A 27968-nucleotide genomic window follows, 5' to 3' on the forward strand; every position below is an offset into this window, starting at 1 on the left:
TAACTTGCTTCCTTATTCCTTCTGCCAAGGAGACTGCTATATGCTGTGTGTCAAAAGGGAGATGGGGCTCTTTGTATTTTTAGAGTCAGAGTTTCACGGGATGATTGAGATGAGTTGTTTGGAGGTCTAGACTTCAAACCCCTGCTAACAGCAGGGCTAGTTACAGATCTAGATGAGGCTGCGTGGGGCCTTGGCCAGGCAGTTTTTGACCATCTCAAGGTGAGGAGATTCCCCAGCCCCTACTGAAACCTGTGTCAGTGCTGAACTACCTTTAGGAAGGAGGTTTTCCCTTTATCTAGTCACAATTTCCCTTCTTGCAAATTTCACAGGCATTTCACCGTGTATCAGTCAGACGAACTTGGCTCTGACTTCTCTGTACCCCTCCACACCAAAGAAAAAGAAAAAAGCTGAAGAGTGTAATTGGTTACCTTCTAACTGTTCTCTAATCCAGGCTGAAAGAAACAGCTCCTTCAGCCTCCCCTTGTATGCCACGAGCTCCAGCACCTCACTTATCTCATTCCCTCCCCCACAGGACTATTAGCACCTCTCTTGTGCTGTATTTCCCTGAGAAGGCTACATCCCAGCCAGGGCCTCTTGTTTTGCAGGCAGCTGTTTGTCCCTGGGTAGAACTGGAAAGCAGTGGGATGATGTGGCTGGAGAGATCTCAAGGCGACGTGTCCTGTCTCCCTAATCCGAGGGAGGACCAGCTACACCCCAGCAAGTTTGGTATCTGCTTGCCGAGCCTCCCAGCTGGCTCACAGACTCCCCAGGTCATACATCCATCCTAAAGAGACACAGCTAATAATGCTCTCGGTTTGCCCAAGGCCTTCAATCTGTTGATTTCAAAGGTGAAATAATTTCATTTCCCACGTTCTGCAGCCAGTCCACCTTGGTCTCGCTGCACAAGCACACACAGCCACGCGTGGTGCTCCTGTCTATCTTCCACCTGTGCTTGCCACCCTGAAACAGAGCAGAGTGTGGTCTGACCTGGCAGCAATTTGGCTATGAGGATTTATGAGTGGGGAAAAGGAATGGTTGTCCTGGTCCTGCTTCTCTTTTCTATCAACTCTTCGTAAACTAAGACCACAGGCCACCTTTGGCTGGCTTCTTGCAATAAACCAAAACCTAGAACGATTTTCATAAGGTATTGGAGTCTCTGCCTCTTCATTTATTGAAACAACAAATGACACTAAAATCTTGATAATAAATATAACATTTAAGTCAAGTTTTCGAACTGAAGCAACTGACCTGGTTGTGGAAGATGATGACATGAAAACCATTTGGGGCTTGACATTGTGGTTAAATAAACTTGGTATCACATGTTACTCATGCAGAAGATCTCTGCAATACCAACCACTGTAGCTGCCACAGAGGCTTTTCCTCAAACCACAAACCTTGGGGATCTGGGTATTTTGTTTAGCATCCAGAGAACAAGGATCTTGACAAGATCTTCTTCCTTCATGAATCATCACTTTGGCCTCTAAGGGTCACACGCACTGTGAGCTCCGGATGCAAGGCTGTCAACTCCTAAAGGTGACAGCTTGAGGCAGCCGTGACAACTGCAAACACCACCACCTCAACAGCAATAATAATATTCTGTCTTCTTGTCTGGGGCTCAGCTTGGTGAGGCACTTTGTGAAGCAGATAAACCTTACCCCTGTGCTTGGGATCCACAGGGCGTTCTCTTCCACACAGCACCTCTCCAAAACAAAACGCTGAAATGTTTTGGACTGACCACACAAAACCCAGTGGGCATTTTTGCAAATGTTAGCCATGTTTTTTCAATCCCCCACACCCAGGTGTGGGAACCAGAGAGTCCTAGGGAACAACAGCACCTCAGGATTACTGCTGGCAGGGCAGAGGCTCCGAGTGACGGCCAGGACAAAGAGGCAGGCTGGGGAGAAGGGCAGATGTGAGAATGAATGAGGGCTAGAGACATGAAGCATGCTGATGTTGTGCAACAGGGTGCTTTGTGCCAGTGGGGCTGGCTTGGGAATGAGAGGCACCAAGAGCAACTCTGCATCCAGGATAAATAGTGAGGCCCCGAAATGGCACAGTTCCCCTGGGAAGTGGGTGTGGAACACTTGCACTGGGAGCCATCGGCTTAGAATGGTGTTGCAGGGACATTGTTATTAATGATTTTTAAAGCATTGGGGTGAATAGCACTGCTGAAAGCCCCACGAGGAGACAAATACATCTGTATTCAGCGCCGAATTTGGACGCCGTACAGTAAATAGTGCTCGGAGCCATGTAACGGACAATGAGAATTGCTGAATAAAAGCCCGTGGAGAGCACGCCATCCAGCCTGCTCACTGAGAGGTCCTGCCGAGGAAATATTTTGGGATTATGCTTGAGGGCCATCAGAGTGAAATTTGCCCATCTGCACACGAATGCACCCTTATTTAAACATACAGCTGTGCTCATGTCCGTGAGACACAGCTCCAGGTTTGCCCCCAAGACTGCCGTGCCTTCTGCAGCTAAATGGGGCAGGAGGGGCAGCACTTGTAGCATCTCCTCGGCCCCCAGCCCCGCGCTCTCGCTGGCCGTGTTGCCGCGGCAGGCAGCGGCTGGAGCTGGATCAGCCCCTTGGCGGGCTGGCCGGGTGACAGAGCCGGCGGGCTCCCCCCTTCCTTCCCAGAGCCTTTCCTCCGACAGCAGCTTTTCCAAAATGGCCATCGACGCCATGAACTTGGCCAGCGAGGGGAGGCAGCGGCGTTTCTGAACAGCCGGGGGGAAATGTTTCACGTTTCTATGGCTGAGCCCCGCCGCTCCCCCGCACCGTGCGGCCGCGGGAGGCGGAAGGGGGGGCGATGTGGCGCCGCTCGGGCGAGGCCCGCGCCGGCCCGATCCCGCATCCCGCCGCTGCCGTGGCCGCGCCGTGCGTGTGTGTGAGCCGGGGGGCCCCGCACGCCGCCGCGGCCGCGCTGTGACTGTGACTGTGACCGGGGGGGCCCCGCACGCCGCCGCTGCCGTGGCCGCGCTGTGAGTGTGCGTGTGCCGGGGGGGCCCCGCAGCCCGGTGCGGGCGGTGCGGAGCGGCCCCCACACGAGGCTCGCGCTCCCTTTGTGCCGTTGCCTGGCAACCGGGCGGGGGATGGGAAGTGGGATCGGGGGGATGGATGCGCGCGCGGCCGCACGCCGATGAGCGCCCGTCGGGCGGCCGCCGCCCCCGCCCCCCGGGAGGCCCCGCCGCAGCCCCGGCAGGCCGCCACCCCCCCGCATCCCTCGGGCGCCCCGGGCCCGTCCTGCCAAAAACGCCCCTCCGGGGTCTCTCTCCCCCACTTTGCCCGGCCTTTGTGCCGGCGCCGGGGGCCCAGCGGTGCGGGGCGCGGCCGCGGCCGGGGCCGGTGCGGGAGCCGGGCTGGTTGCTCGCCCCGCGTCCGCATCTCCTCCTCCCCCGTCCCACGCTGCCCACGGGTGGGTTGGGGGGGTGCGGTGTGTGGGGGGTGTTTCGCGGGGAGGGGCGGCGGCGAGCGCGGAGCAGAGGGGCGGGGGAGGGGGCTCGTTCTGGGCCCTTCGGAAATGGGAGGTGGCTAAGGCGGGCAGCGGTGGGAGCGATGGGAGGGCGGCGGGGCGCAGGCGGAGGCGCCTGAGCGCGGCGGGAGAGGGGGCGACAGAGCCGCGGGGCGGGGGGGCCCCGCTCCCCGCCGCACCCCCCCCTCCCGGAGCCGCTGTCCCTGCCACCGACCGGTTATTCCGGAGCCGCGAGAGGAAACGAGGGAGCGCGGAAAAGGAGGAGGGAGGAAAGGGGGAAAAAAAAAAAAAAGAAGGGGGGGGCAGCGTTTAAATCCCTGCCCCCCGCTCCTCGCCGCCTCCATTCCTCCCTTCATTCGACCTCCCCTCAGGAGCCGCCGGTGAGTCCCTCGCCCGCTCCCAGCCGCTCCCGCCCCGCTTGTCATTGTCGCCCACTCGCTGCATTCTTTCGCGGGTGGATTTTAGCCCTCCGGTCCGTCTGTCGGGATGGGGAGCGAGGCGGCGCGGGGGGGGAAACACCAAAGTTGGGGGGGGCAGGAGGGGCGAGAGTGCGATTAACCCCCGCGGCGCTGGAGAAGGGTCCCCATCGGTCCCTGCCCCGGCGTGGATGCAGCGAGGGGCCGGGAAAGAGCCGGGACAGCGCCGCGGGGCACGGGGGCTCGGCGGGGCGGGGGTCCCGGCCGCGGCTGGGGGCGCTCCGACATCTCCGGGGGGCGCTGCCCGCCCGGGGCTCGCCTGCGCTGGACGGCGGCGCGGCGCTTTCCCTCCGGAACGGGGGGCGGGGGTCGCGCGGGGGCTCCGCGCCCGCCGCGGGGGTCCCGGGGTGGGGACACCCCCCGCCGCGCGCCCGGCGTGACGTCAGCGCCCGCGGAGCCCCCCTTCCCTGCGGCGGGAAGTTCGGCGGGGGCAGGGGCGCGCGGGGCCGGGGGGGCCGCGGGCGGGCGGGAGTTGCGAGTTTGCGGCCCGGCGCCGTGCGGGGAGGAAGGCGGCACAATGCTGGAGGGGAACCGGCTCCCGCCCTGCCTGCCCGCCCGCCTGCCTGCCTGCCTTCGGGGGGAGGGCCTCGTATTGTCCCCGCTTCCCCAGGTGCGGCCGGGGAGCGGGCAGGAGGACCTGGGAATAACGTTTCCATCGGGGCACCGAGAAGAGTATCGGCTCCCCCGCCGTGGCTGCAGCGGGCACGGGTGGGATTCTCCCCCTCCCGCTGCCGCCTCCTCTGACACGCCAGGGTGCCGCTTGGGGACCGGCGCGCTGGCGAGACCCCGTACGGCTGGGTGGCATCAGGGTGGCGGCTGCGCTCCCGTTGAACCGGCCGAGATCCCTCGGTGTGTCCGGCTGGTTGTCCATTTGCTGTTCAGGATTTTTGAAGAAGTGGCATCTGGCTTCCCCACACTGCCCTTCTGGCTATGCCATGGAGCCGGTGGCGGTTCTGCCCTGCCGGCTGGTGCTGGCCTGTGGCCGGCTCGGCTGCTGTTGCCCAGCGAATTGCCGGCTGTATTTTGCCGAGTGGCCGCTGTGCTGTTGAAGTGGCAGCCATTTGGTCACCGTGGCATTACTTTGCACGCTGCCTTTGCTTGCCGTGGAGTTCTGCCTTGATAGCTATTGTACGTTCCCGAAGTTGCTTTCCAGATAGGCAGTGTCTTTCCCTGCCTTTGCCTCAGTGCCGTGCCTGTCTTGAGTTCCGCAGCCGGTTACTCATTTGCCGGGATGGCTACTGTAAGAATTTGTGTGGCTTTTGTCTGCAGGGTCTGTTTTTTGCAGGGCTGTGTCTTGAGGAGCAGCATGTCCTTACCGAGCTCGGCGCCCAAATCTGTTGTCATTATCTCTGGTTGTACTGGGTGGATTGCATGGGAGCCACTATGCTTTCCAGCCTTAAAAAAAGTGAGGAGAAAGTAGTGGGCCATTATCCTAAGGTGTGTACCAAGAGAGCAGAGGAGGAGTTGGAAATGCCATTCGTTTTGTGTCCAGTTGAGTGCTGGAGCATGGTTACCACCCTTCAGGTGTGTGCTGCCTAAAGCTGCAGAGTGCAGCCTTGAGTTCCCACTAGAGAATCCCACAGCTGTCTGAGTTGAAAGCTGGACTCCCTTTTCTTCTGAGCCCGAGGGTGTTGTGCATCACTGCTGTGCTGCACACACATTCCTGAGGGGCTGGCGCTCCACGGTCATTACCCATGGATGGGGCACTTGTAAATGTGAATGATCAAATTGTTCATTTGGAATGGTTTTCGTTCTTTTTTGCCCTGTTTCTCGGCCAAGTTGTTAATGTTATTTTGTGTTACTTTGTGTCTGTTATTGGTGATGGCACAACCAATCATTTGTGTATTTCCCCAACTTCTTAGGAATGACCTGATCTTTCAAACCAGACTTTTCCAGTTACGATTCATGATGGAGCTTTTCAAGCATGGCCAAGGAGTGAACTTGTAGTACCATGGTTCTTGTTGGAAATTATAAAAACCCTCCAAACATTTGAAAATTAAATGTGCAGTGAATCCTAATGAACAAGATTAACAGGTTTAACCTGCTGCAGTGACCTGCCTTTACCTCTCTTCATAAGCATTTACCTCCTCCCCTGGGTTTTGTACCCCTTGGATACCTCTGAATGGTTCTTGCATTCTCATCTTTAGGTTTGCCTGAACAAGGAATTACGATGCCATTTCTTTTGGGTGTGCTTGTATTCCAAAATGATAATGGTCATGCAAGGAACTATGATTCTATAGCATGGTGAGATTGCTGTACTTAAAGCAACCTGATCTGTATTGTTCTTCAAGAGGAGGAGGAGCATCTAGTCCAGCTGGACTAGATGATCATTGTAGGTCCCTTCCAACTGAAATATTCCATCCCTGTTTTATTTGTGGGTGAAATGCATCAGGCAGGTTTTTCTCTTCCCAGAGTTCAGCCCCTGTCACTCCTTGTACACCTTCCCAGTTTGTCCTGGAGCTCTCTCATGTTCATCAGTGTTTTTCTTGGGGATGGAGGTGGAGTTGAGAGGAGCAGTCTGTGTGGAATACAGAGCTGTATAGCGAAGGTTTATTTATTTACCAGATCTGGGGTGTAATATGTTTGCAAATGCAGTCTCTGGAATTGGTCTGTGCACATGTTCAGCTGTGCCCCTCCTTAAATACCTACCTGAATGTTTATCCATCTTCTATTATTCCTCCTTGTGTAATGCCTTATTGTCTGAGAACCTGGTTTTCTCTTCTGTCAGACTTTATCTTACTGACTTCATTTCTTTCTCCCATTCTCTTTTGGACAAATAAACTATTTTCTTGCCTTCATGGGATTTTCTGGTCTCATTCTTCCTCCATTAGGAGATGCTTTTGAAGTATTAAATGTATTTCTTGCTTTTATCACTTCATCTCTTCCATCTGTACTTCTTGAAGACTGTGTCTAGTGAAGTACAAAATAGCAATGCTTTACAAACTTCTTAAAGGCTGAAGGAGAAGGCAGCACAAGTTCTGACTGTTCAACAGTGGAGGCATCTCTGAAAAAGTCATGCTCTTAACCAAGTGAGCACACCTAGGATAGGTATTCTCTGCAGAATTAAACCCTGTGATCCCTGCTGGAGTCTGGTCACAGCGGATGGTTTAACGTGAACATGAGATGCTCCTTCTCCATACCTTCCCCAACCTGCTTGAGGCTGCAGCAGTGCCCAAGGCATGTACTGCCAGGCTGGCCAGGTACATGTCCCACTGCTCTTTGTCACATGTAGATGAGCACTGGAGAATCTTTCTATCCTTCCAGTGATGTGTTGGGCAGTTGTGGGCCCACAGCCCATGTCCTCAGTAAGATGTGTTTGGAGAACAATGGAAGAGAAGGGGATGTTTCCAGTTCAAGTGGCTTGAGCTTCACCTCTCTGCCTTAGTCTGGTTGGTTGTTTGGGCTTCGAATGTGTGGGGATAAGGATTTGGCCGTGTTTTAACAGAAGTCAGGAAGCGATCCCTTCAGAAGCATTGCCTTGTTTCCAGCTCTGATAATCCTCCTGCAGAAGTTTCTGACCGTCTGTTTTCTGTGTGTGTTGTGGCAGCAAACACTGATTTGTTGTTGTCTCCTCCTGTAAAAATATCAATGTTTGATTGATTGTTGTGGCAGTATTTTCACCTACAAACCAAAGGCTAACTGCAATATCTTCTCCAAGCAATTTCAGCCAATGATGGTCTGTCTGGGCTTTGCTGAAGAAGGGGGAGCTGGTTGCTCTCAATCTTACTTCATGTCTCTTGCCCTGGTGACATTCTTCATCACAGATAGTTTAGCTGGAAAATTTTAGTCTTGTACTTCCCTGCTGTACAATGCACTTGGTGATAGCCTGTTTCTTCCACAAGGTCTCTCTGCACTATAGATCACTTAAGTGAAGGTTGCATTTGAGCAACTTTCATCTGTTTGGACGGCGAATTGGATTTACTGTGTGCGTATATATATATTTATATGTGTGTGTATATCACAATATATATGATAGTTGGTATAATATAATATGTCCTATATAAAATATAATGTTATATAGTTATTAAATTTTATATTGATAGATAGAGTGCATTGGATATAAAGTGTATCTATAGCACAGTATTTTGGATATACTGCTAGTTTTTTTCTTCCAGGCAGTGCAACAGATGAAGTGATTTACCTCAGAATTATTCAGAGTTTGCCAGACACATAAAGAGGGCCCACCCTCCATGAAGAATGGTTTATCCAGTCATGGTTATCCATTAGGCTTTCCTCATACATTGCTAGACCATTGCTTTCAAAGTCCCTTTTCACCCAGAGCTAGACTGCCTCACCTTTTGGCCAACTTCTATGACTACTAATGAGTTTAATATTGAAAAACCTGTTGTGATCAACTGGCTGGTCTGTGCAGAAAATAGTAAAGAGTATTTATTTTGCAATAAAATAAAAGAAAACCCTTAAAAGATTTTCAGTGATACGCTAGATTCCTCTGCAAGTTTTTTGAGTGATTGATTTATCCTGCTTTTCAAATTTTGTACTATTCCTGTGTTGGATTTGTCTAGCTTTAGCTGGATCCATTGGATGTGGGGATCTTTGTTGTGTAGGTTAAAGAGCTGTCAGAAATCTTCTCCCTTTGTATTGCTCATAGGCCATCTTCAAGTCTCCTTTCAACATTTTCTCAGGTAAGCTATATATATTCAGCTTAAGGCTATAAGGGAGAGGAGTTTTATCAGATTTCTCAATTTGTCAGCATCCTTTCTGGAGTACACAGGTAAAAATGGCATGTACTATTCCCATAATTGCCCCACCAATCGTATGTATAGTCAGGTAAAAATCACCTCTCTTTTCCTGCTCCTGAAGAATACTTTTTTCTCTGTGCACTAGTGGATTTCACTCATTCAGGAAAAGCCTTCTTAGAAGTCTTCTGCTGAGAACTCATGTTCCAGCCACTAATTACAAGGTCTTTTCTGATCTTCTGTGTATCCTTGGATTTTCATCCTTGAAAGCATTCCACATTCTTCTGTTCTTGATGTAAAAATCTTGCATAGTTAAGACGCTTGTCTGTCTGCGCAACCCCGTTGCAGCAGTAACACCAACTGGTCTGTGGCAGAGTGTGCAGGCCATCATTTACCATCCCACCTGCCTCACCTGCACACTTTATTCAGGTTTCTGAAGACTTTGTTCAGTCGGTGTCTTCACCAGCTACCAGTGATATTCCACATTTGGCTGCCGTTGCCTCTCACTGGTGGGGCCTTCCTTTGTGACAATGGATCCATGCGTGACATCTTTTTACTGAGACAGGTCATGCTTATGCCATACCTGTGCCCCAGGCTTTATCCCACAGGTTGGCACATGCTCCTTTACAGAGATTACCCAAGGCATTAAAAATATCTCAGGCAGTGGTTTCATTTGCTCTGGTGCCTTTTCTCCTGACGGTGCAGTCTGAGCCTGGTTTGGGCTCAGTCTTGGGGCTCTTGAGTGAGTGCCTACTTGAGAAGCAGAGGGCCGTGTCTGTGGTTGGTAAGGCAGATTATATGTATCTATAGATGGTAGCACTTCAGCATAGATTGCCTGCTTTGAATTCTCTTGGGATCGGGGAGAATTTTGAATACTTGTGACTTCTAATCCTTCATTGTGTCATGACCAGGAAGACCTTGATTTAGCCATACACGTCTGTTTTCTGATTTCATAAAATCACAAGGACTAAAATCACCATGAACTTGGTGAAGTATGTAAGACAAAAGCTCTCCATCCTCCCAAGGGTGGTTCAGCACTGGTACAGGCTTCCAGGGAGGCTGCAGATGCTCAGTCCTCTGAGGTGCTTGTGATAACCTCATCTAGCTTTGCACTTTGCTGTGAACAGGGCATTTGAGTGGAGACCTCCAGCAATCTCTTCCAAGGCAAATCTTCCTGGACACACCTTTGGGTTTTCATTCCTTCAGCCCCAGGGGTGAGGGTAGATCGTCCCACATGGCCAGTCCTGTAGACCAAGGAAAAGCTGTGTGATCCCAAGCCCAGGAGTGACTTAAAGTTTGCCAGTATCTCAGGTCCGCTGTACGATTGTTCCTGTGCCCATCTCCCTGGCCGCAGTTCACTCTTTTCGTTCTGGGTGTATCTGTCCATCTTCATCCCGTTCAGATGCTTGCCCTTGGCACACATGGCTCTCGTGTTGTCTTTGCTGTCAGTCATGAATCCCTAGAAACAGAGGGTCAATGGCTGCAAAGTCATAGAATCATTTAGTTTGGGAAAGATCTCCAAGATCATTGAGTCCAACCATTAATATAATATTGTCATTTTTCTAATCTAATCTAATCTAATCTAATCCTGTCCCATTTTCCTCTGATACTCCTACAGCATCCAGCTGTTTTCAGTGGAGGACCTGCCGTAGCCAGATGTGGTTTCTAGCTATCCAGAAAGTGCCAGTGATTCTCTCTTGAATGAAACTCTCCAGTCTCCCATCAAACACACAAAACCTTCTAGCAGCCATGGTGTCTTTTGAATGGAAATTCTGCAGCCGCCTGTTGCAAGAACTATTCTTTCTTTTTAGTTGGTTTTGAACATGTTTCTGTGTAGAGTTGTTTGATGGTCATCAGTTTTTGTACTGGAAAAGGCAGGGAAAAATTATTTCCTACCCAACCTCTATTTTCCATATGTGGTTTTACAGTCCCCAACCACATCCTCACTTCAATAATGTTTTCTCTGGACAGAGATGTCGAACCCACTCAGTTGTGCCTCTTCATTGCCCCTTCTAGTTCCTATGGAAGAAGCAGAATTGCACACACATTTCAAGATATGGGAAAGCCATAGCTTTGTGTGGGGGCATAATGACATTCTGATCAGGAAATTCTAGCATGCAGTGTACTTTCTGGGTGGCTGCTGTATGCCAAGGCTCCATTTTCATGGATGTGCCTCTTTTATCCAAAGGGTATCACTCTTGAGTTGCACTGGTCAGCTCAGAGTCTGTATGTCCCTTCCAGTTAGCATCCTCCTTTGAGTCTCTGGGCAACCATCCTGTGATGTCTCTGAGTAATTTACTTTGCATTCTTAGCAAAGGGAAATCTGTGTATCCAAAGAGGGGTGTGAGGTATTACAGTAGACCCTTGGCCCCTAACAGCTCCACAGGTAAGGTGTGCTCAGGTGTTGCAAATATAGAAGATGCTGCACCTCATAAAACAGCGAGTATGGGGAGTGTGATGTGTCCTTCCTCTGGATCATGCACCCATAGGCCTCCATCCCATCACAGAGGGTAGAGCCCAGTGTGTTTTGTTTTGTGATCCACCACTGGGCTCTGCCAGCCTGTATCTGTGAGAGATCTGGAAGCCCTCCTCTGGGGAGATAGAATGATTCTTCTGGGATTTTTAAGTAAATCTGTTACATACTTAACAGTCATTTTACTGTGCCCTCATGAATTGTTTTATGATTAACATAACCTTCTTTAGTACACCTAACCTTCATTTAGTGAATCAAACTTTATTTCAGTTGCTTTTGCAAAAATTAATATCTTCTTCTATGCTGTAAATTAAGCTATTGTTAAATGCATGAATGTTTGTATTATTTATTACCTTGCTTTAGCTCTTAACTGTTTTTCTTTCACTCTGCTCATCAGATTTTTTTTTTCTCAGATACATTTTTATTTGAATGGAGGTTCCAGAATTAGAGCTTTCATACTCAAAATAACATTCTTGCTCCTCATGGTTGTGCAAAATTAAGAAAACAAAACATTAATATAGGCTTAATAAAATGTAAACTGGCTTTATCTCCTAAGACTGCCAGCGCTCTGCACATTTATTTTTAGTATTCTTAATTGGCACCCTTTCCTGAAGCGTGAGCATTTTAATTTTTATTTATTATTTTACTGCAGAGAAGGAGCACCTAGGTAGCCTGACAAGTGAATTTGTCAACACATACAAGAAAAGGATTGAAGCTGTTGCCTCAGGATGAGTGTCTTTTTTGCATGGGAGGTGTTATTTTAGAATCATTTTAGGATATTTTATACAATGATAGGCTGGTGTGGGTTGAAAGGGGCCTTAAACATCATCCAGTTCCAACCCCCCTGCCATGGGCAGGGACACGTTCCACTAGACCAGGTTGCTCCTGGTCCCATGCAACCTGGCCTTGAACACTCCCAGGTTTGTGGCATCCACAGCTTCTCTGGGCAACCTGCTCCTGTGTCTCATTACCTTCATAGTAAAGAATTTCTTCTTTACATCCAGTTTAGACCTGCCCTCATTCAGTTTAAAACCATTGCCCCTTGTCCTGTCACTGCAGGCCCTGGTAAAAACTGTCTCTCCACCTTTATTATAAGCCACCTTTACATACTTAGAATCACAGAATCATTAAGGTTGGAAAAGGCTTCCAAGATCATCGAGTCCAATCGTTGACCAAACATCACCTTGTCAACTAAACCATAGCACTGAGTGCCATGTCCAGTCGTTTCTTGAACACTTCCCGGGATGGTGATTCCACTGTTTCCCCGGGCAGCCCATTCCAAGGCTAACCACCCTTTCAGTGAAGAAATTCTTCCTGATGTCCATCCTGAACCTCCCCTGGCACAGCTTCAGGCCGTTTCCTCCCATGCCGTTACTTGTTGCCTGGGAGAAGAGGCTTTCAGGGAATTGTAGAGAGTGATAAAGTTCCCCCTGAACCTCCTTTTCTCCAGGTTAAACAACCTCAGCTCCCTCAGCTTCTCTTCATAGGACCTGTGCTCCAGACCCTTCACCAGCTCTGTTGCCCTTCTCTGGACTCGCTCCAGCACCTCAATGTCCTTCTTGAATTGAGGGGCCCGGAACTGGACACAGCACTCAAGGTGTGGCCTCAGCAGTGCCACATACCGGGGACAATCACTGCCCTGGTCCTGCTGGCCACACTATTGCAGATCCAACATCCAGAGCCTTTCCCACATCCACTAGGTAGGTCAGCTGGTCATAAAAGATCAGGTTGGTCCAGCAGGACCTGCCTTTTATGAACCCATCCTGGCTGAGACTAATCTCCTGGTTGTCCTGTGCATGCCATGTGATCACACTCAGGATAATCTGTTTTATAACCTTTTTGGGCACTGAGGTCCAGCTGACAGGCCTGTGGTTCCCTGGATCTTCCTTTGGACCTTTCTTGTGGATGGCCATCACACTGTCTAACCTCCAGTCACCTGGGACCTTTCTGGTTAACCAGGGCTGATTATAAATCATACAGAGTGGCTTGGTGAGCTTTTCCACCAGCTCCCTCAGTACCCTGAGCTTAAAAGCTACCAGGTCTTTCCGGAGCCTTCTCTTCTCCAGGCTGAACAACCACAGCTCTCTCAGCCCGTCTTTGTAGGAGAGGTGCTTCATCCCTTTGATCATCTTCATGGCCTCTTCTGGATTCCCTCCAACAGGTCCATGTCCTTCCTGTGCTGGGACCCCAGAGCTGGATGCAGAACTCCAGGTGGGGTCTTGCCAGAGCGGAGCAAAGGGGCAGAATCCCCTCTCTCGTCCTGCTGCCAACGCTGCTTTTGATGCAGCCCAGGACATGTGTGGCTTCCTGGGCTGCAAGTGCACATTGTTAGCTCTACGTGCAGTTTTTTGTCTGCCTGTATCCCCAAGATTTTTGCCACGGGGCTGCTCTCAGCCTCTTCATTCCCCAGCCTGCTGATTGCCTTGACCCATGTGCAGGACCTGTACTTCACCTTGTTGAATTTCACACATCTCACACGGTTCCACTCCTCAATCCTGGCTGGGTCCCTCTAGATGGCATCCCTTCCCTCCAGCCTGTCAACCACTTGACTTGGTGTCATCTGCAAACTTGCAGAGGGTGCACTCAATCCCAGCATCTGTGTCATTGATGAAGATATTAAATAGTATTGGTCCCAGATCCTCGGGGGACACCACTGGTTCAAGGTTTCCACTTTGACATCGAACTGTTGACTGTAACTTATTGGGATGGGACCATCCATCCAGTTATCAAATATCATGGAGACTGGTTTGGCCACTGTGTCAGCCAACTCCCTCAAGACCCTGGGATGCATCTCATTGGGTTCCATGGACTTGTGCATGTTCAGTTTCCTCAGGTGGCCTCAAACCTGACCTCTTACGATGGGCCCGTGAATCTTATATACATAGATAGATCTAAATAGAGTCCATTCATCTTGTATATTAGAAGTGTGTGTAATTTGCCTTCTGGCACAGAGTGAAGTTTCTGAAAGCATATATTTACATTTATTGTTAAAATTTAACACATCTCATAGTGACCCATTCTGTGCCATATTTTGAAGATGGAAGAATTCAGTGAAAATCCAGTACACTGCCAATATGAAATCAATGTCTTTATAGAAAATAACAAAAACTGACAACTGTCACTGCTTTCGTACTGGATTTATATTTTGACCTCTGAGCAGTAGTCACAGTTTTCACTTGTGTTGCAGGTGTTTTGGCTGAGTTTGCCACATAACACTGCTGCCAAACCTCCCTGGCCAGGCAGGTCTCAGCCCTTCCCAGCCATGTCCTATGGCTGCTGGTGGTTGGATGTGCCTGTTTCAAGCCCTGTGGAGGGGTCTGCAGAGGACTGGGAGGTGTGTGCTCTGATTCTGGGGTCTCTGTGTGCAGTGACCTGAATGGGAGTGACCTGAAGGAGTCTTATTCCTTGATTAATTCACTTTCCAGCCTGAGTTCACAGCCCCTACATCCATCCAGTGTTGTAGTTATTTTGTAGGAGACAGAAAAATGCCTTTGTTTGAAAACTACCTTTTGTTTGTATACCTTCATATATTTATTCTTAACAAGATTTACTGAATAAAGAAGATTTGCCAGTCATTGCAATATTCGCACCCAGGATAATATTAGCCACAAATGTTTGCCATCTTGGTATTCAACAATTTTGGCATCCTAATCCCTTTGCTCACAGAGTTATTTTCCCTTTTATAGTAATGCCACACTCCAGGTATGTATCAAAAGACTGTAACATGCAACGTGAACCCTGACCTGATTGTTCATTGCTGTCCAACACTGAACACAGTGCTCTTCCCCTTCCTTCCCTCCCTTTCTCCACCATGCCCTATAGTAAAATGCCAGGGTTCAAGCACGAAATCAGGTAATTAGTCATTGGGAAATGCTGTACTTCAGGTTGTCTGATTGCAGTATTTGGGACAAAACTTAATGTTTTCAAGATCCTACACAGTTGTTAAAACCGATTATATTTCTGAAATGTATATTTCATTTTACAAAATGAGGGAGATTGAGACAGGAATTAAAAATGTTTGGGGCCATCATTCACTGGACAATGAATGTGTGTGTGTGTGTGTGTGATTTATATATATATATATATATATATATATATATATACACTGCTCTGGTCGGCACTCCCTTCTGAGTGATCTTTACCCATCGAGAGGGATCCATCACTTACCATTCCAGCTTATTTCCAGGACACTTTTCAGCATCTGCAATGTATTAGAAAGCAGCTGTGTTCATTTTGCCACCCCGGTTCCCTCCCTCCAGTGCTAATCCATCCCTTTGTAGAAGTGGGAAGAGAAAAAACAGGATGGGAACACAGAGCTATTGAATTGCAGAGAACCAGACTCAGTTTAACTCTCACATCGGAGTTCTGAGTCCCTGTCTTTGCATACCAAATGCCTTGGATTTCTAGCAGGATTTTGGATGTGATTCCTACATTTCAGAAAATGACTTAAAGAGTAGTTACTGTGTACTTTAAATAGTTCCCAGCTGAAGAAAACAAGAGGTTTGCACTTCAGAACATCTGTACATAGGCTAAAGCAGGCATTCCACTGACTCCTTACTCCAAACTTACATGGACTAGCATCTAGAGGAAGATGGCTTTGTGTATAGTAAACAAAACAAACAGGGGATAATGTCAGCTCTTTTTCTTAAATGATACAGATTCTGGGAGCCTTCAGCTCTCCCTCCTCCTGGCCCTGGCCCCAGGGAGGGCTAGCTGGACCTTTACTGGCATTTGACCTTCTCAAGCAGACTGGAGCCCTGGACTTGGGCTGCCCATCCCAGGGCTTGCTGTGCCTTTGAGCACCAGCTGAAGTGTCAAAACTCTCTGTGGATTTGGCAGCATCTCCCAGTCTTCCCAGTCTCAGTGGACATGGGCTCCCTGCTGCTGGACACGTGCTGGGTGCACCCGTGCATGCAGCCCCAGTGAGCGCAGCGCTTTGGGCCTGTGACCCATTTGTCATTTACAGTTCTGGTCAAGCCGCCAAGCACCATCCCAGAAACTTGGTCCCCATTTCCTCTGCTTGTGTCGCCATCTAGGAAAGTTTATTTCCTCAAACCCACAGCCTAATGTTTAAATGCCATCCCGAGCCAAGGACAAACATTCAGCCTGCTTTCTAAGAGAGGTAAAACCTGAGTGCTTCTCATTTGAGATGGACTTGTTTCTAGTTTAGTTACCTGGGAGAATTGCTCCACATGACAGCCTGGGAAGGAGAGAACCTATCAATGTCATTCAGTAGAAGACGAGCTGGACCTCAGAAGCTTCTGGCTGCCGGTGCAGGACAGTCCAGGCTTTGGCAAGGAGAATTGCTTGGAGCTGGGGAGGAGGAGGAACAGGATCCATTTTGAATGCCATGTGGGGAATGCCTGTTGAGTGTGTGTTGCTCGCAGGAGACTTCACCAGGGCTTACAGGAGAATATGGAGGGGTTTGGGCAATAAGCCAAGCCAAGCTGGGTTGTATGAAACACAAACAGAAAATAGCAATTCGCAATGCCTCATAACTCAGTTGAACCTGTAAAGGGCTTCACAGGGCCAGGGAAAGGTTAACTCTTCCACAGCAGCCCTGTCACGTCTCACCTCCTAACCAAAACCACAGAGCCCTAAGAACCCTTCAGAGACATTTGCAGGGATCTTCAGTGATAGGAAGGGCTAGGTGTAACTTGCTAATTGTCAAGGCTCACATTCCAAGCTTTTATTTCACAGATGTTAAAATTAGAGGGCGGGTTTGTGATCCTCTCGTCTGGCCATAACAGTTGCTATACTGAGCATAATAATGTGTGCGTCAATTCTCTTACGTATTTTAGTAAAGTCTTCACTGTCTAAGTGACAGAAACTTCTGCCTCAGTCAGTGGTTGATTATGTTCTCTTGAAATACCGCTATTTCTTTCTGGCTTTGTTTGTTACTGCATATTCAGTAGCTGGAATAAGTACCGAGTGGGTATCCCTTTCAAAAAGGGAAGTTTCAGTCTGTGGTTGGCTGCATGTTATTTCCCTGAGTGACTTCTCTGGGAAAAAGATGGTAATTGTCATTACAGGGTTTCTGGAAAGCTGAAGCTGCGTTATCACTCTGGCTTCTTTGGTGTGGGAGGCGTGGGTGGTATCCCTGTGGAATGCAGGGAGCAGTGACATTGGTAGCGTGCTGTTGCTGCTGCTGCTGTGCCTTCAGAGCTGAGCTCATACTTGCAGGCTGCCACCATGGCGTGAGTCAAAGTTGAGTTAAATTTGGATCACCTTACTTATTACAATTTTTGTTTCACATAAGAAATGTTGATTCTGAATGCTTATCTAGAATAGCATCAGTGTAACTGGCTGAATTAGCAGCCAAAGGCCAAAGTGTCACAGAAATATGAGGCTGTAAAACAAGTCAGCAGGTGGGGATTGGGAGTGGGCTCTGCTTCCATTAGGTCAGTTATAAACCATCGTCAGCTATTTTTCTATTAAAGAAGAGGTCTCAGTTAATGAATTGATGTGTGTGGGAATTAATGCTGGATGAGTTCCCCTGGGGCTTTTGTGATGAGGGTCAAATAAAATATTAATGGAATTAAAACAAACAATCCCCTGCTCTTCCTAAGTACCTTCTGGATGGGTTTCTCTGAGCATTGGTCAGGGAAGATGTGGAGCCCCAGGAGAGACGGGCTGGTGTCATTATTCCCATTTCATGGTCAGGGAGATGAAGGCAGTGGAAAGCAGTGACCCTGGGGCCACACAGTCCAGCAGTAGGGCTGCACAGGAGGTCTGAGAGTTCTCCTGTTGGGTGCTTTTGCTCTGACCCCTGTTTTCAGCTCTGTTCTCAGAGAAATGGAAGTCATCCAGATTGCTCCTGCACTGCTTGGCTGGAAGCTGATCTTTCCAGGTCTGGGATGGTCTTCAGGAGTCCCGAATGCATAGGCTTCTTATTCACAAAATTTCTCTGTGCTTCCAGATGAGAGGATAAAACCCAGTAGATGGGGCTTGTTTCTCCTGGTTGTCTGTTCCACAGGACACATTCCCTTGTCTTTGAGATTGTCCATTCCAGAGTCCGTGTATAGCAACTCAAATGACAGGCTTGGGAAGGATAGTCTTTTTGGTTACATGTGTGCAGTGCAGAGCAGTGCAAAAGATGTTTAACTTGCTGGATTCAAGCAAGCTAACTTCAGGAGCAGCATCCCTGAAGTTCCCAGGCTAACACAGTCATCGTACTTTCATACTCCAGAGTAGGAACTGTGTGATACAACAGGGTGTTAAATATCTACAGTAAAATGCTTTTGGACATGGCACAAAGCTGTAAATTGTTCCAGAGGGGTCTCAGAAATCTTCCCGCTGCTGCAAAGTGTAAGGATGTACTCTGCATCCCTGGACATGACTCGGTCTGGTACACTGAGAAACATCCAGTGTGCTGAGGAGAAGGAGACCCTGGCAGCCTCTCCAGGCTAAACAGGGCTGATGATGTTTGTGTCGTGCAAAAGCAAAGCTTAATGTGTTTTCTCGCACCTATTTGTGTTCCTTGGGCATGGAACAGCCCGAGCAAGACTTGTCACATTTCCTGCATAACACGGTGGTGCATGAGTGCACGTTCATGTGCTCTGGAGAGGGCAGGGCTGTTCAGTGCCCTTCAGCAAAGGCCACTGGGGCTCATGACATGGGGCTAGCGAGTGACAGCATATGGCCAGGTAGGGGTAGCGTAACCTTGTACACTGACAACAAGTGCGAAGAGGAACTAACAAAGTCAGAAAAATTGTCATTGGGAACATTTTAAAGCACTTCCCTGTTATTTTTTCCCAAGGAAATGAAAATACTAAAATTATTCCAGAAGACAGTTAACATCCTGATAACCATTCCTCCTTGTGCCCTCCAAAGCAGCATTATTGGGCCCCAAATCATAGAATTGGATAATCATAGAATGGTTTGGATTGGAAGGAACCTTAAAAGATCATTTACTTCCAACACCCCTGCCATGGACAGGGACATCTTCTGCAAGGCCAGCTTATTCAAAACCCCATCCAGCCTGGCCTTGAACACTGCCAGGGTTGGGGTATCCACAGCTTCTCTGGGCAACCTGTTCCAGAGCCTCATCACTCTCACAGTAAAGCGTTTCTTCCTAATATCTAATCTACATCTGCCCCCTTTCAAGTCTGAAGCCATTAAAAATGAATACCTCTCATCACGCACATATCACTCCTAGAAGTTGGTAATCAGATATGGCAGTGGGCAAATCTTTTCCCACACTGATGGGAGAGTTTATTGCATTCTTGGTAGACATCCTTGAGCCTCTAAATAAGGAAACAATAATAATTTTGTCATATTTCCATAGCAAACCACGAAAGGATGTTCTGTTGTCCACTCAGTCTTTCTCCCCCCTCATCTGCTTGTCTGCCTTTCAGGATTCAGTGGGATCTTATTGTGTGGCTGGCGTAAGCCGCCCTTCCAGAAGAACTGCCCATCTCCGTTTCCTCAGAAACAGCCGGAGGGGGTTGCGGAGTCATAAAAATTTATGTTTTCATCAAACCGGGCCAAGGAGAATGGGGGTCCCACACCCAAAAGAATGAAGACACGACAGAACAAGGACTCAGTACGTGAGGTGGGAGAGGGGGGTGGGACACGAGAGCCAAACTGGAGCTGTGGGTTGGGACTGAGGCTCCCTGCAAAGCTAGTGGGAATGAGTTTGGCACAGTGGAGTGCAAGGGGTTCGGAGGCTTTGGGAGGGTGGGGACCGGGCAGGAGTGGTGGGAGAGGCAAAGCAGGACTGACACAGTGATCCCTCTCTCAGATGTCAATGCGGAGTGGACGGAAGAAAGAGACTCCGGGGCCTCGAGAGGAGCTCAGGTCACGGGGTCGAGCTTCCCCTGGCGGCGTCAGCACCTCCAGCAGTGATGGCAAGGCTGAGAAATCCCGACAAGCGACAAAGGTAGTATCAGCTGGAACATAAGTGTGGGGTGGCCAAGGACTGCCCAGACTGGGTGGGATCTGTTTGAGAATCCAGGGACACAGACCAGAAGAGATCCACCATGGAACCCGTGCTGGGTTAGCTCCCTGAAATGGGTAGAATCCCTGTGCTCTTGTCCTCACCATCTTGCACTTTCCTAAGAACTGGTGTCCAGTCTCACCAGACCCTTTTAGTGCTAATTTTTGCCATATCCTGGCTCCATGTTGCTCTGCTAGTGTCAACACAGGTGCCGTGGTGGCTGTGTCTCACCTGCTGCAGTCTGTGAAGGCCTGTCTGGTTGGGAGATCTCCCCGTGACCCTCTGCCTCCCTGTTCTCCTTGTGTCCTTGCAGAAAGGCCGTTTGGAGGAATCCTGCACCCCCAAGAGCAGCAAGCAGGGCCGAACAGAAGAGATCTCAGAGAGTGAAGGGGAGGACACCAATGCTCCCAAAAAAACCAAAACTGAGGTGAGTTCTCCCTGCTATGGCATGTTCCAAGTCCAGAGCAAAGGAGTCTCCAGTTCCCTACCTGTGCTACTCATGTCCGCCCAGCTTGAGGTTCCTGCTGCTTAGGAGCCCTGACACCTTGGGTTTTACACTGCAGCTCTTCCAACCTAAACATCATCTTCCTGGCTACAAAAATGCTGCCAGGATTGATGACTGAGCAGATGGAGGCTCTCTGTCTCTTTTGCCTTGTGTTCAGGGGGCTGCTGTGCTCTTGGAGCTGGGGACGTGCCCTGCCTTTCCCAGCCTAGAGGCAAGAGCCTGGCTCCGTGCACAGCCGAAGGCTGGGTCAGAATCAGTCTCTTCTGATCCCCCAGTGCAGTGTGAAATGGAGGTGCTTAAGTCATGGTGGGTTCCAGGTGGCAGTCATGCAAAACCTGCTCATGCACACACAGTCGTGGCAGGGCTTTTGCAAAACACTGACAGCACCAGGCTGGATTGGTGGTTGGAAGAAGACTCATCTCTTGTGCCTGTCTGTTCAGGGAACTGGCCTTAAAGGCCTGCAAACCTGGGAATACTTGCTCATGTTAAGAGGTCATTGTAATTAAACCACCTTGGTTGCACGTTTGTAATTTCTCCACATGGACAGTCTGTTCAGCTCAACAGTGATATTTTTTCAGCTTAGCCTCCCTTGCTAGAGTGGCACTTGTTAATTACCCTTACCCATGATGACTGCTTGATCACCAATGCGTATTGCCTGAGGCAACAGGTGGTGGGGAGGAGCAGGGATTGGGAAGCACAGGGGGAACTCCTGGAAGTAAGGAGTGGAACAGTGAGAGGAGTCTGGAGGGGAGCTGGTCTCCTTGACCAGGGAGAGCTCTGCAGGGGCAAGAAGAGTGATTCTGGGTCTGGGGCCTGTGCTGGGACCACTGTGGTGTGTGCTGCTCCATGCCACCGGTGATACCATGTTCTGGCCAACAGCCCATCACTGGTGTTGTATCTGTTCCCTCCCAACCTTGTGTGTAGCAGTTCCCTGCCCTCCCTCACTGCCTCTTTACACAAGGTACCCATTGTTATCTCCTTCCTGAACATGGAATGCTCATGAGAGACCTGAGAGCACTGGAAAGGAGGCAGGAGGACTGGTGTCATTTATACCTTGCCAGACAATGTCTTCTTTCCTCTGTGAGGTTTTCTAATGCTGGGGTGGGCAGAGAAAGGTCAGAAAACAAGTTCTCTGGGAACTTGAAGTGTGTCACGTGTGGTCTGGGAGGCCTCATAATGCCCCTTTCCTTCTCCTTCCTACTTCAGGAGTTGCCCTGTCCTCCATCCCCGTCTGATGTTGACAGCCTTGATGGCCACAGCTTCAATGATGAGATGAGCAGCGACCCACGGGACATTGACCAGGATAACAGGAGCACCTCGCCCAGTGTCTACAGCCCTGGGAGCGTGGAGAATGACTCCGACTCCTCTTCTGTGCTGTCCCAGGGGCCGTCTCACTCCTACCACCACCCCCCGCTCTTCCCCCAGAGCCCACCAGTAGCTGCCCCTCCCGACAGCCTGGCCCGCCCACCAGAACCCAGCTTTGGGCTCCCGGGCGAGGTGCACCCCCAAGGACCCCCCGCAGGAAGTTACCATTCCCAGCTGGAGGGCCAGGCCTCCCGCATTTTCCAGGCTCAAGCCCCACAGACACCTTCCTCCTCCTCTTCCTCTTCCTCCTCTGCTGTTGCTGCCCCTTCTGCTCCCCCTTCCTCCTCCTCGTCCTCTTCCTCCTCTTCGTCCTCCTCTTCCTCCCACACTCCCCTTTATCCTACGGCCAATGTGGTCCAGGTTGGGGCCAAAATTGCCAGTGGAGTGGGAGGGCTCCCAGCACCAGGGGCTCGTGAGCAGACCCTCAGCGCTAAGCACAATCCACCACCCACCACGCCAATCTCACTGGCGTCGGTAGGAGGAGGGCTTCCCCCCCAAAAGACGCCCCCAGCCAACCCTCCAGCTGCCCCCCCGGCCTCAGCCCCTTCCTTCCCCCACGTCTCCTCCAACCTGCCTCCCCCACCGGCCCTGCGCCCCCTCAACAACGCAGTGGCTGCTTCCAGCTCCCCAGGGATGGTGGGGCAGGCCCTGAGCGGCCACTTGCCCTCGCCCCACAGCATGGGGCAGGACAAGGCACCAGCCCTGGCCCCCTCCCGCTACCCCTACGCCCCACCACCGCTGCCGCCCTCCAGCTCCTCTGCCCAGTACCCCCAGCCCTCCCCGGGCCAGCCCCTGCCCAGCTACAGTGCTTCCTATGGGCACTCCTTTCCCCCGCCCAGCGGCCTCTCTGTCTCCAGCCAGCCCCCCAAGTACACCCAGCCCTCCCTGCCCTCTCAGCCCGTCTGGAGCCAGGGGCCACCCCCTTACAGCCGGCCCCTGGGCAATGCCGGCTCCCACCCCGCTGCCCCTTTCCCTGGCCAGTCCCCCCATCACCAGCAGCCACCCCAGCAGCACCACCACGGCCATGGGAGCAGCGGGGGTGTCTCCCCAGCAGCCGCAGCTCCTCCCCAGCCCCCCGGGGGCTACCCCCACGGCCTGGAGTCCAACAGCCATCACCCTTCCCATCCCACCTACGGCCTGCGCCTCTACCCTCCGCACAGCCAGGCTGCCTACAGCCAGGCTCCCTCCGCCACTGCGGCCGTCGCCCCCCTCTTCCTCCTCCTCCTCGTCCTCCTCCTCTTCCTCTTCCTCATCCTCCTCTGCTGCCTCTTCCCAGGGAAGCTACCCCAGCATGTGCACGCACCCACCGGGGCAGAGTCCTGCCACCTACACCTTCCCCCCGCCGCCACCCCCCTCCCCTGCCCATGGAGCCGGCCCTCCAGTCACCTCCGCTGCCACCACCCTCTCCACCGTCATTGCCACCATGGCCTCCCCCTCTGCAGCCCCCTACAAAACAGTCTCACCCCCGGTACCCCCGTCAGCTGTGGCCCCATATGGGAAGCGGGCGGCCTCCCCTGTCCCCACCTTCCAGCCCCCAGCCCCTTACAAGCCGGGCTCGCCCCCCACTTCCTCAGCTGCCCCTTTCCGTGCAGCCACCCCTCCTGGCTACCGGGTGGCCTCTTCCCCTGTGGCAGGGGGCTACAAAGCCCCCTCACCCGCCCCCTCTGGCCCACCTCCCTTGCCAGGGAGCATGGCTGCCCCTGCCCCCCCACCGCCCCCACTCCCCCTCAGCGCTGCTCAGATCAAGCAGGAGCCGTCGGAGGAGTACGAGCCCCCGGAGAGCCCTGTGCCACCTGCTCGCAGCCCCTCACCTCCCCCTAAGGTGGTGGATGTGCCGAGCCATGCCAGCCAGTCAGCCAGGTGAGGGGAGACTGGTTTGTCCACAGGATGGGGAGGGACATATGGGGCAGGGAAGAGGAAATCACCCCAAGTCTGAGGTGCAGCTATACCCTTTTGCCTTTTTCATGATGCTCTTCACATTCCTCATCCCCAGATTCAACAAACACTTGGACCGTGGCTTCAACTCCTGCTCCCGCACAGACCTGTATTTTGTGCCCCTTGATGGCTCCAAGCTGGCCAAGAAAAGGGCAGACTTGGTGGAGAAAGTGCGTCGAGAGGCTGAGCAGAAGGCCCGTGAAGAGAAGGAGCGTGAACGGGAACGGGAGCGGGAGAAGGAGCGGGAGCGGGAGAAGGAACGGGAGCTGGAGAGGAGTGTGGTAGGTCTGGGGGTCCCACTGCCGCAGCGCAGCCGGGGCGGATGCTCAAGGGCCCCCTCGGCCGCTCCCCGCTGGGACCCTGAAGCCGGTCTCTCTGCTCTTTTGCAGAAGATGGCCCAGGAGGGCCGTCCGGTCGAGTGCTCGTCCCTCGGGCCGGTTCCCCACCGCCCCTCCTTCGAGCAGGGCAGTGCTGTAGCGACTGTTCCCCCATACCTGGGCCCCGACACCCCGGCTCTGCGCACCCTTAGCGAATACGCCCGGCCCCACGTCATGTCCCCCAGCAACCGCAACCACCCTTTCTACGTGCCCCTGGGCGCCGTCGACCCGGGCCTGCTGGGGTACAATGTGCCAGCCATCTACAGCAGCGATCCGGCCACGCGGGAGCGGGAGCTGCGGGAGCGGGAGGCCCGCGAGCGAGACCTGAGGGACCGGGACCTGCGTGAACGTCTCAAGCCTGGCTTTGAAGTCAAACCAGCCGAGTTGGAGCAGCTCCATGCCGTGCCAGCTGCTGCCATGGATCCGTTCCCACGCCACGGCGGGCTGAGTCTGCAGACGGCCCCCGGCCTTCATCCTGCTTTTCCCTTCCACCCAGGGCTGGGCCACTTGGAGCGGGAGAGGCTGGCGCTGGCAGCTGGCCCAACCCTTCGTCCCGACATGTCCTACGCCGAGCGCTTGGCGGCTGAACGCCAGCACGCCGAGCGGGTGGCTGCTCTCAGCAATGACCCTCTGGCCCGGCTGCAGATGCTCAATGTGACGCCTCATCATCATCAGCATTCCCACATCCACTCCCACCTCCATCTCCACCAGCAGGATGCCATACATGCAGGTAAGGGCCGCATGGTGGTGGTGCCCTGCACAAAGCCCTGCTTTCTGTCCTACTGTGCCTTCCTTGTGCTCCCTCCCTCTGGCCCTGGGGAACCCTAAAAGCTTCCAAGACTAAACTTTGAAGCCATAGATCTTCAGCCAGAAGAGCCCAACATTGTGGGTGTTCTTCCTTGCCCTTGCTCCCATCCCACCAAAGGCACTGACACTGTTGATCAGTGGCGAGCAGAACTGTTTGCACTGTGTCCTTTTGTTCTGGATCTTTGGGGCTGCAGTACAAGTGCTGAAGTCCCACTGACTGCCTGGGTGGTGCTGCTGTGAACTGCATTTCTTAGGCTGGGGTCTGCAGAGGGAATGGGAGCCCTGCTAGAACAGTTTTGGCAGTATCCTTAGGACTAATGAAACGCTGGTTCTCAGGTTTGCTCCATTGGCTCTTGCTGCACATAGTGGGATGGGATGGGATGGGATGGGATGGGATGGGATGGGATGGGATGGGATGGGAAAGGAGGTGGGCTAGTTGTAAGGAACTGGAGCCTGCTGTTTTTCAGAATTGAATGGTGGTCCCTTCCATTTCCACAGCCTACAGGAAAGCAAAGCAAAAAGTTTAGGGATGAAAATCTCAGGGAAGCAAAGCCCAAGCTACAGTGCAACAGGAAAAAAGTGTTACACCTGCTCAGGTGCTGTGAGCAGTCAGTGGGGTCTGGTGTCAGTCACAGATGCTGGCTCTGAGCAGCTGCAACTGCTCAGAGATGACACCAGGCAAATGAATGTCCATTTTCCCTATGATCTGTGGCTGGGCACCTTACTCTGGCTGTGAGTCCAAACCACTAAAAAGAGAATCTGTCCTGGATGAGACCTGGAAAAGAAAGCACCCAATACAAGTATGCATGTGAATACTTGTCTGGCTGTCAGGGTGACAGATAGGTATGATACGGGGTGCAGACCGGATTGCAGAGCAGGTGCTTGCAGAACCCTACTGGACTTCTAAGGAGCTGTACTTTTAAGGGGCAGTATTTCTTCCTGACGAGTGTAGGGACAGAGCTCTGCCAGACTGGTTCACGTGAAGTTCGATGCTGGCAGAAAGAGTAACACTCAGAAGGAGATGACACTGTGGTGTTTAGCAGTGAAATCATTCCATCCCTAACACACTCTGACCCTCTCTCTCTGTATCTGTTTTGTGAGGCCTTGTGCCTGTCTCTGTGTTACCTGCTACAAAGCATGGGACAATTACCTTGTGATATCTTTTCTTCCCAGCCTCAGCCTCCGTTCACCCTCTAATCGACCCCCTCGCCTCGGGATCACACCTCACCCGGATACCATACCCAGCTGGAACCATCCCCAACCCTCTCCTGCCTCACCCTCTACATGAGAATGAAGTACTGCGCCACCAGCTCTTTGGTAAGGCCATTCACAGGGACTGCTGTTCTCCTCCAAAAAGCATCAGCAGAGTTCCGAGGGGCAGGGGCATCGTGAGGGGTCACAGGACCAAACTGAGGTCTGTTGAACAGAGCTCTGTCATGGTGTAGGACAGGCCCACGCTGTCAGGATGAGCAGGTCCTGCACGTGGGCTGGGGTGGGAATGGGAGTGCAGCAGGGTGTTGACTGAACTGTGGGGCCTTGGATAGAGCATTAACTTGTCTCTTCTCTGTGTCACCTTCGGCTGCAGCTGCACCCTACAGGGACCTGCCGGGCTCCCTCTCAGCGCCCATGTCGGCGGCACACCAGCTGCAGGCCATGCACGCGCAGTCGGCTGAGCTGCAGCGCCTGGCTCTGGAGCAGCAGCAGTGGCTCCACGCCCACCACCCTCTGCACGGCGTGCCGCTCCCCACGCAGGAGGACTACTACAGGTGCGTGGAGCTGCTCTCTCCTCACAGGAACACCTCCAGGCCCAGCCCTGGTGTGGGGCTGGCACAGGCAGTGGGAACAGGGAAGCATTGCCCCTGGAGCAGAGTGACTCTGCCCAAGCGCACAGTGAGAGCAGGGACGCTTTGCCAAGGGGCACAGCTGTGGGCTGGCCACCAGGAAGTGGCAAGTGGCCATTCAGTGGCTAGTGCCTTGTGAGGTCTCACTCAGCTCCTCCCCTCTGAGTGGGGGAGATAAATGCAGTTATGACTAACCAATACCCCTGCCAAAATCCAAAACATTTATAAGGGTTCGATGGTTTTGCCAAGACAAGATATTCACAAGTGCGTGGGTAGGCACACTGGGAAAGAGAGAGGTACAGTGCTGCACCTTTTCAGTAGTACCTCCTACTTCAAGGATTTGCAAAACTTCACAAGCCAGCAGTGTTGTCTGGGTCTAGATGAACAAAGGCCAGGGGATAAAATTGCCTTTTTCCCTTTCACTATCACCTTGTTCCTCTTTTTTATCCTAGCCACCTGAAGAAGGAAAGTGACAAACCCCTTTAAATGGACTTCTACTGTCAATGTGACATCATCATGTCTTTCTCTCAAGAGGAGCAATCAGTCAACCAAATCCTGGGGGAGGGGAAGCTGCAAAGTGACACATCGTGATCCCACCATGCAGTAGAGTACAAGAGAAGGTGACAAAAAGTATGGGATGGCATCCTGGGAACAGAAAGTGGAGGAGAGAAAATGGGGAGGGACTGAAACACCACTAATGGACCTGAAGCGATCGGTACGTGATTTCAGCTGAGCTCTGAAGAGAAGAGAATCAGCATTGCACAGAGCTCAGAAAGACAAAGACTGATGTGAATTCAGGGTGGCAGCAGCTCCATCCTTTGTTTTGGGGGAACAGTTGCATTAAATAAAAAGTGCAGAGCATTGCAAGACTTCATGTACAGGATGCTCTTGCCTTTTCTGCTTCTGAAAGGAGGAGGTGCAGCCAACTGCAAACCCAAAAGAGTCTTTTTTCAAGATGCCTCCTCAACACCCCACCCCCCTTTAAGTGTAAGATACTGCTTAGCGATACAGAAAAGCAACGTGGAACTTTTTCAGATTAGCCAGAGCAGCTTCCCATTCTCCAACATCCCTTCAGATACAA

The 27968-nt window shown here is 51.8% G+C and overlaps 1 protein-coding gene across 1 annotated transcript; it reads left to right on the forward strand.

The window, feature by feature from the left end:
- The first annotated feature begins 3574 nt into the window (after positions 1–3574).
- ATN1 (atrophin 1) lies at positions 3575–27761 on the forward strand. Its single transcript, XM_048294173.1, is given in 11 exon segments — positions 3575–3853; positions 19477–19664; positions 19863–20000; positions 20371–20484; positions 21769–23136; positions 23138–23787; positions 23921–24143; positions 24252–24969; positions 26220–26363; positions 26632–26812; positions 27340–27761. Coding segments are annotated over 10 exon segments (3648 nt in total). The 5' UTR covers positions 3575–3853; positions 19477–19586; the 3' UTR covers positions 27374–27761.
- Positions 27762–27968: the final 207 nt, after the last annotated feature.

The sequence above is a fragment of the Corvus hawaiiensis genome, chromosome 2 (assembly GCF_020740725.1).
Source record: "Corvus hawaiiensis isolate bCorHaw1 chromosome 2, bCorHaw1.pri.cur, whole genome shotgun sequence".
Classification (NCBI taxonomy): domain Eukaryota; kingdom Metazoa; phylum Chordata; class Aves; order Passeriformes; family Corvidae; genus Corvus; species Corvus hawaiiensis.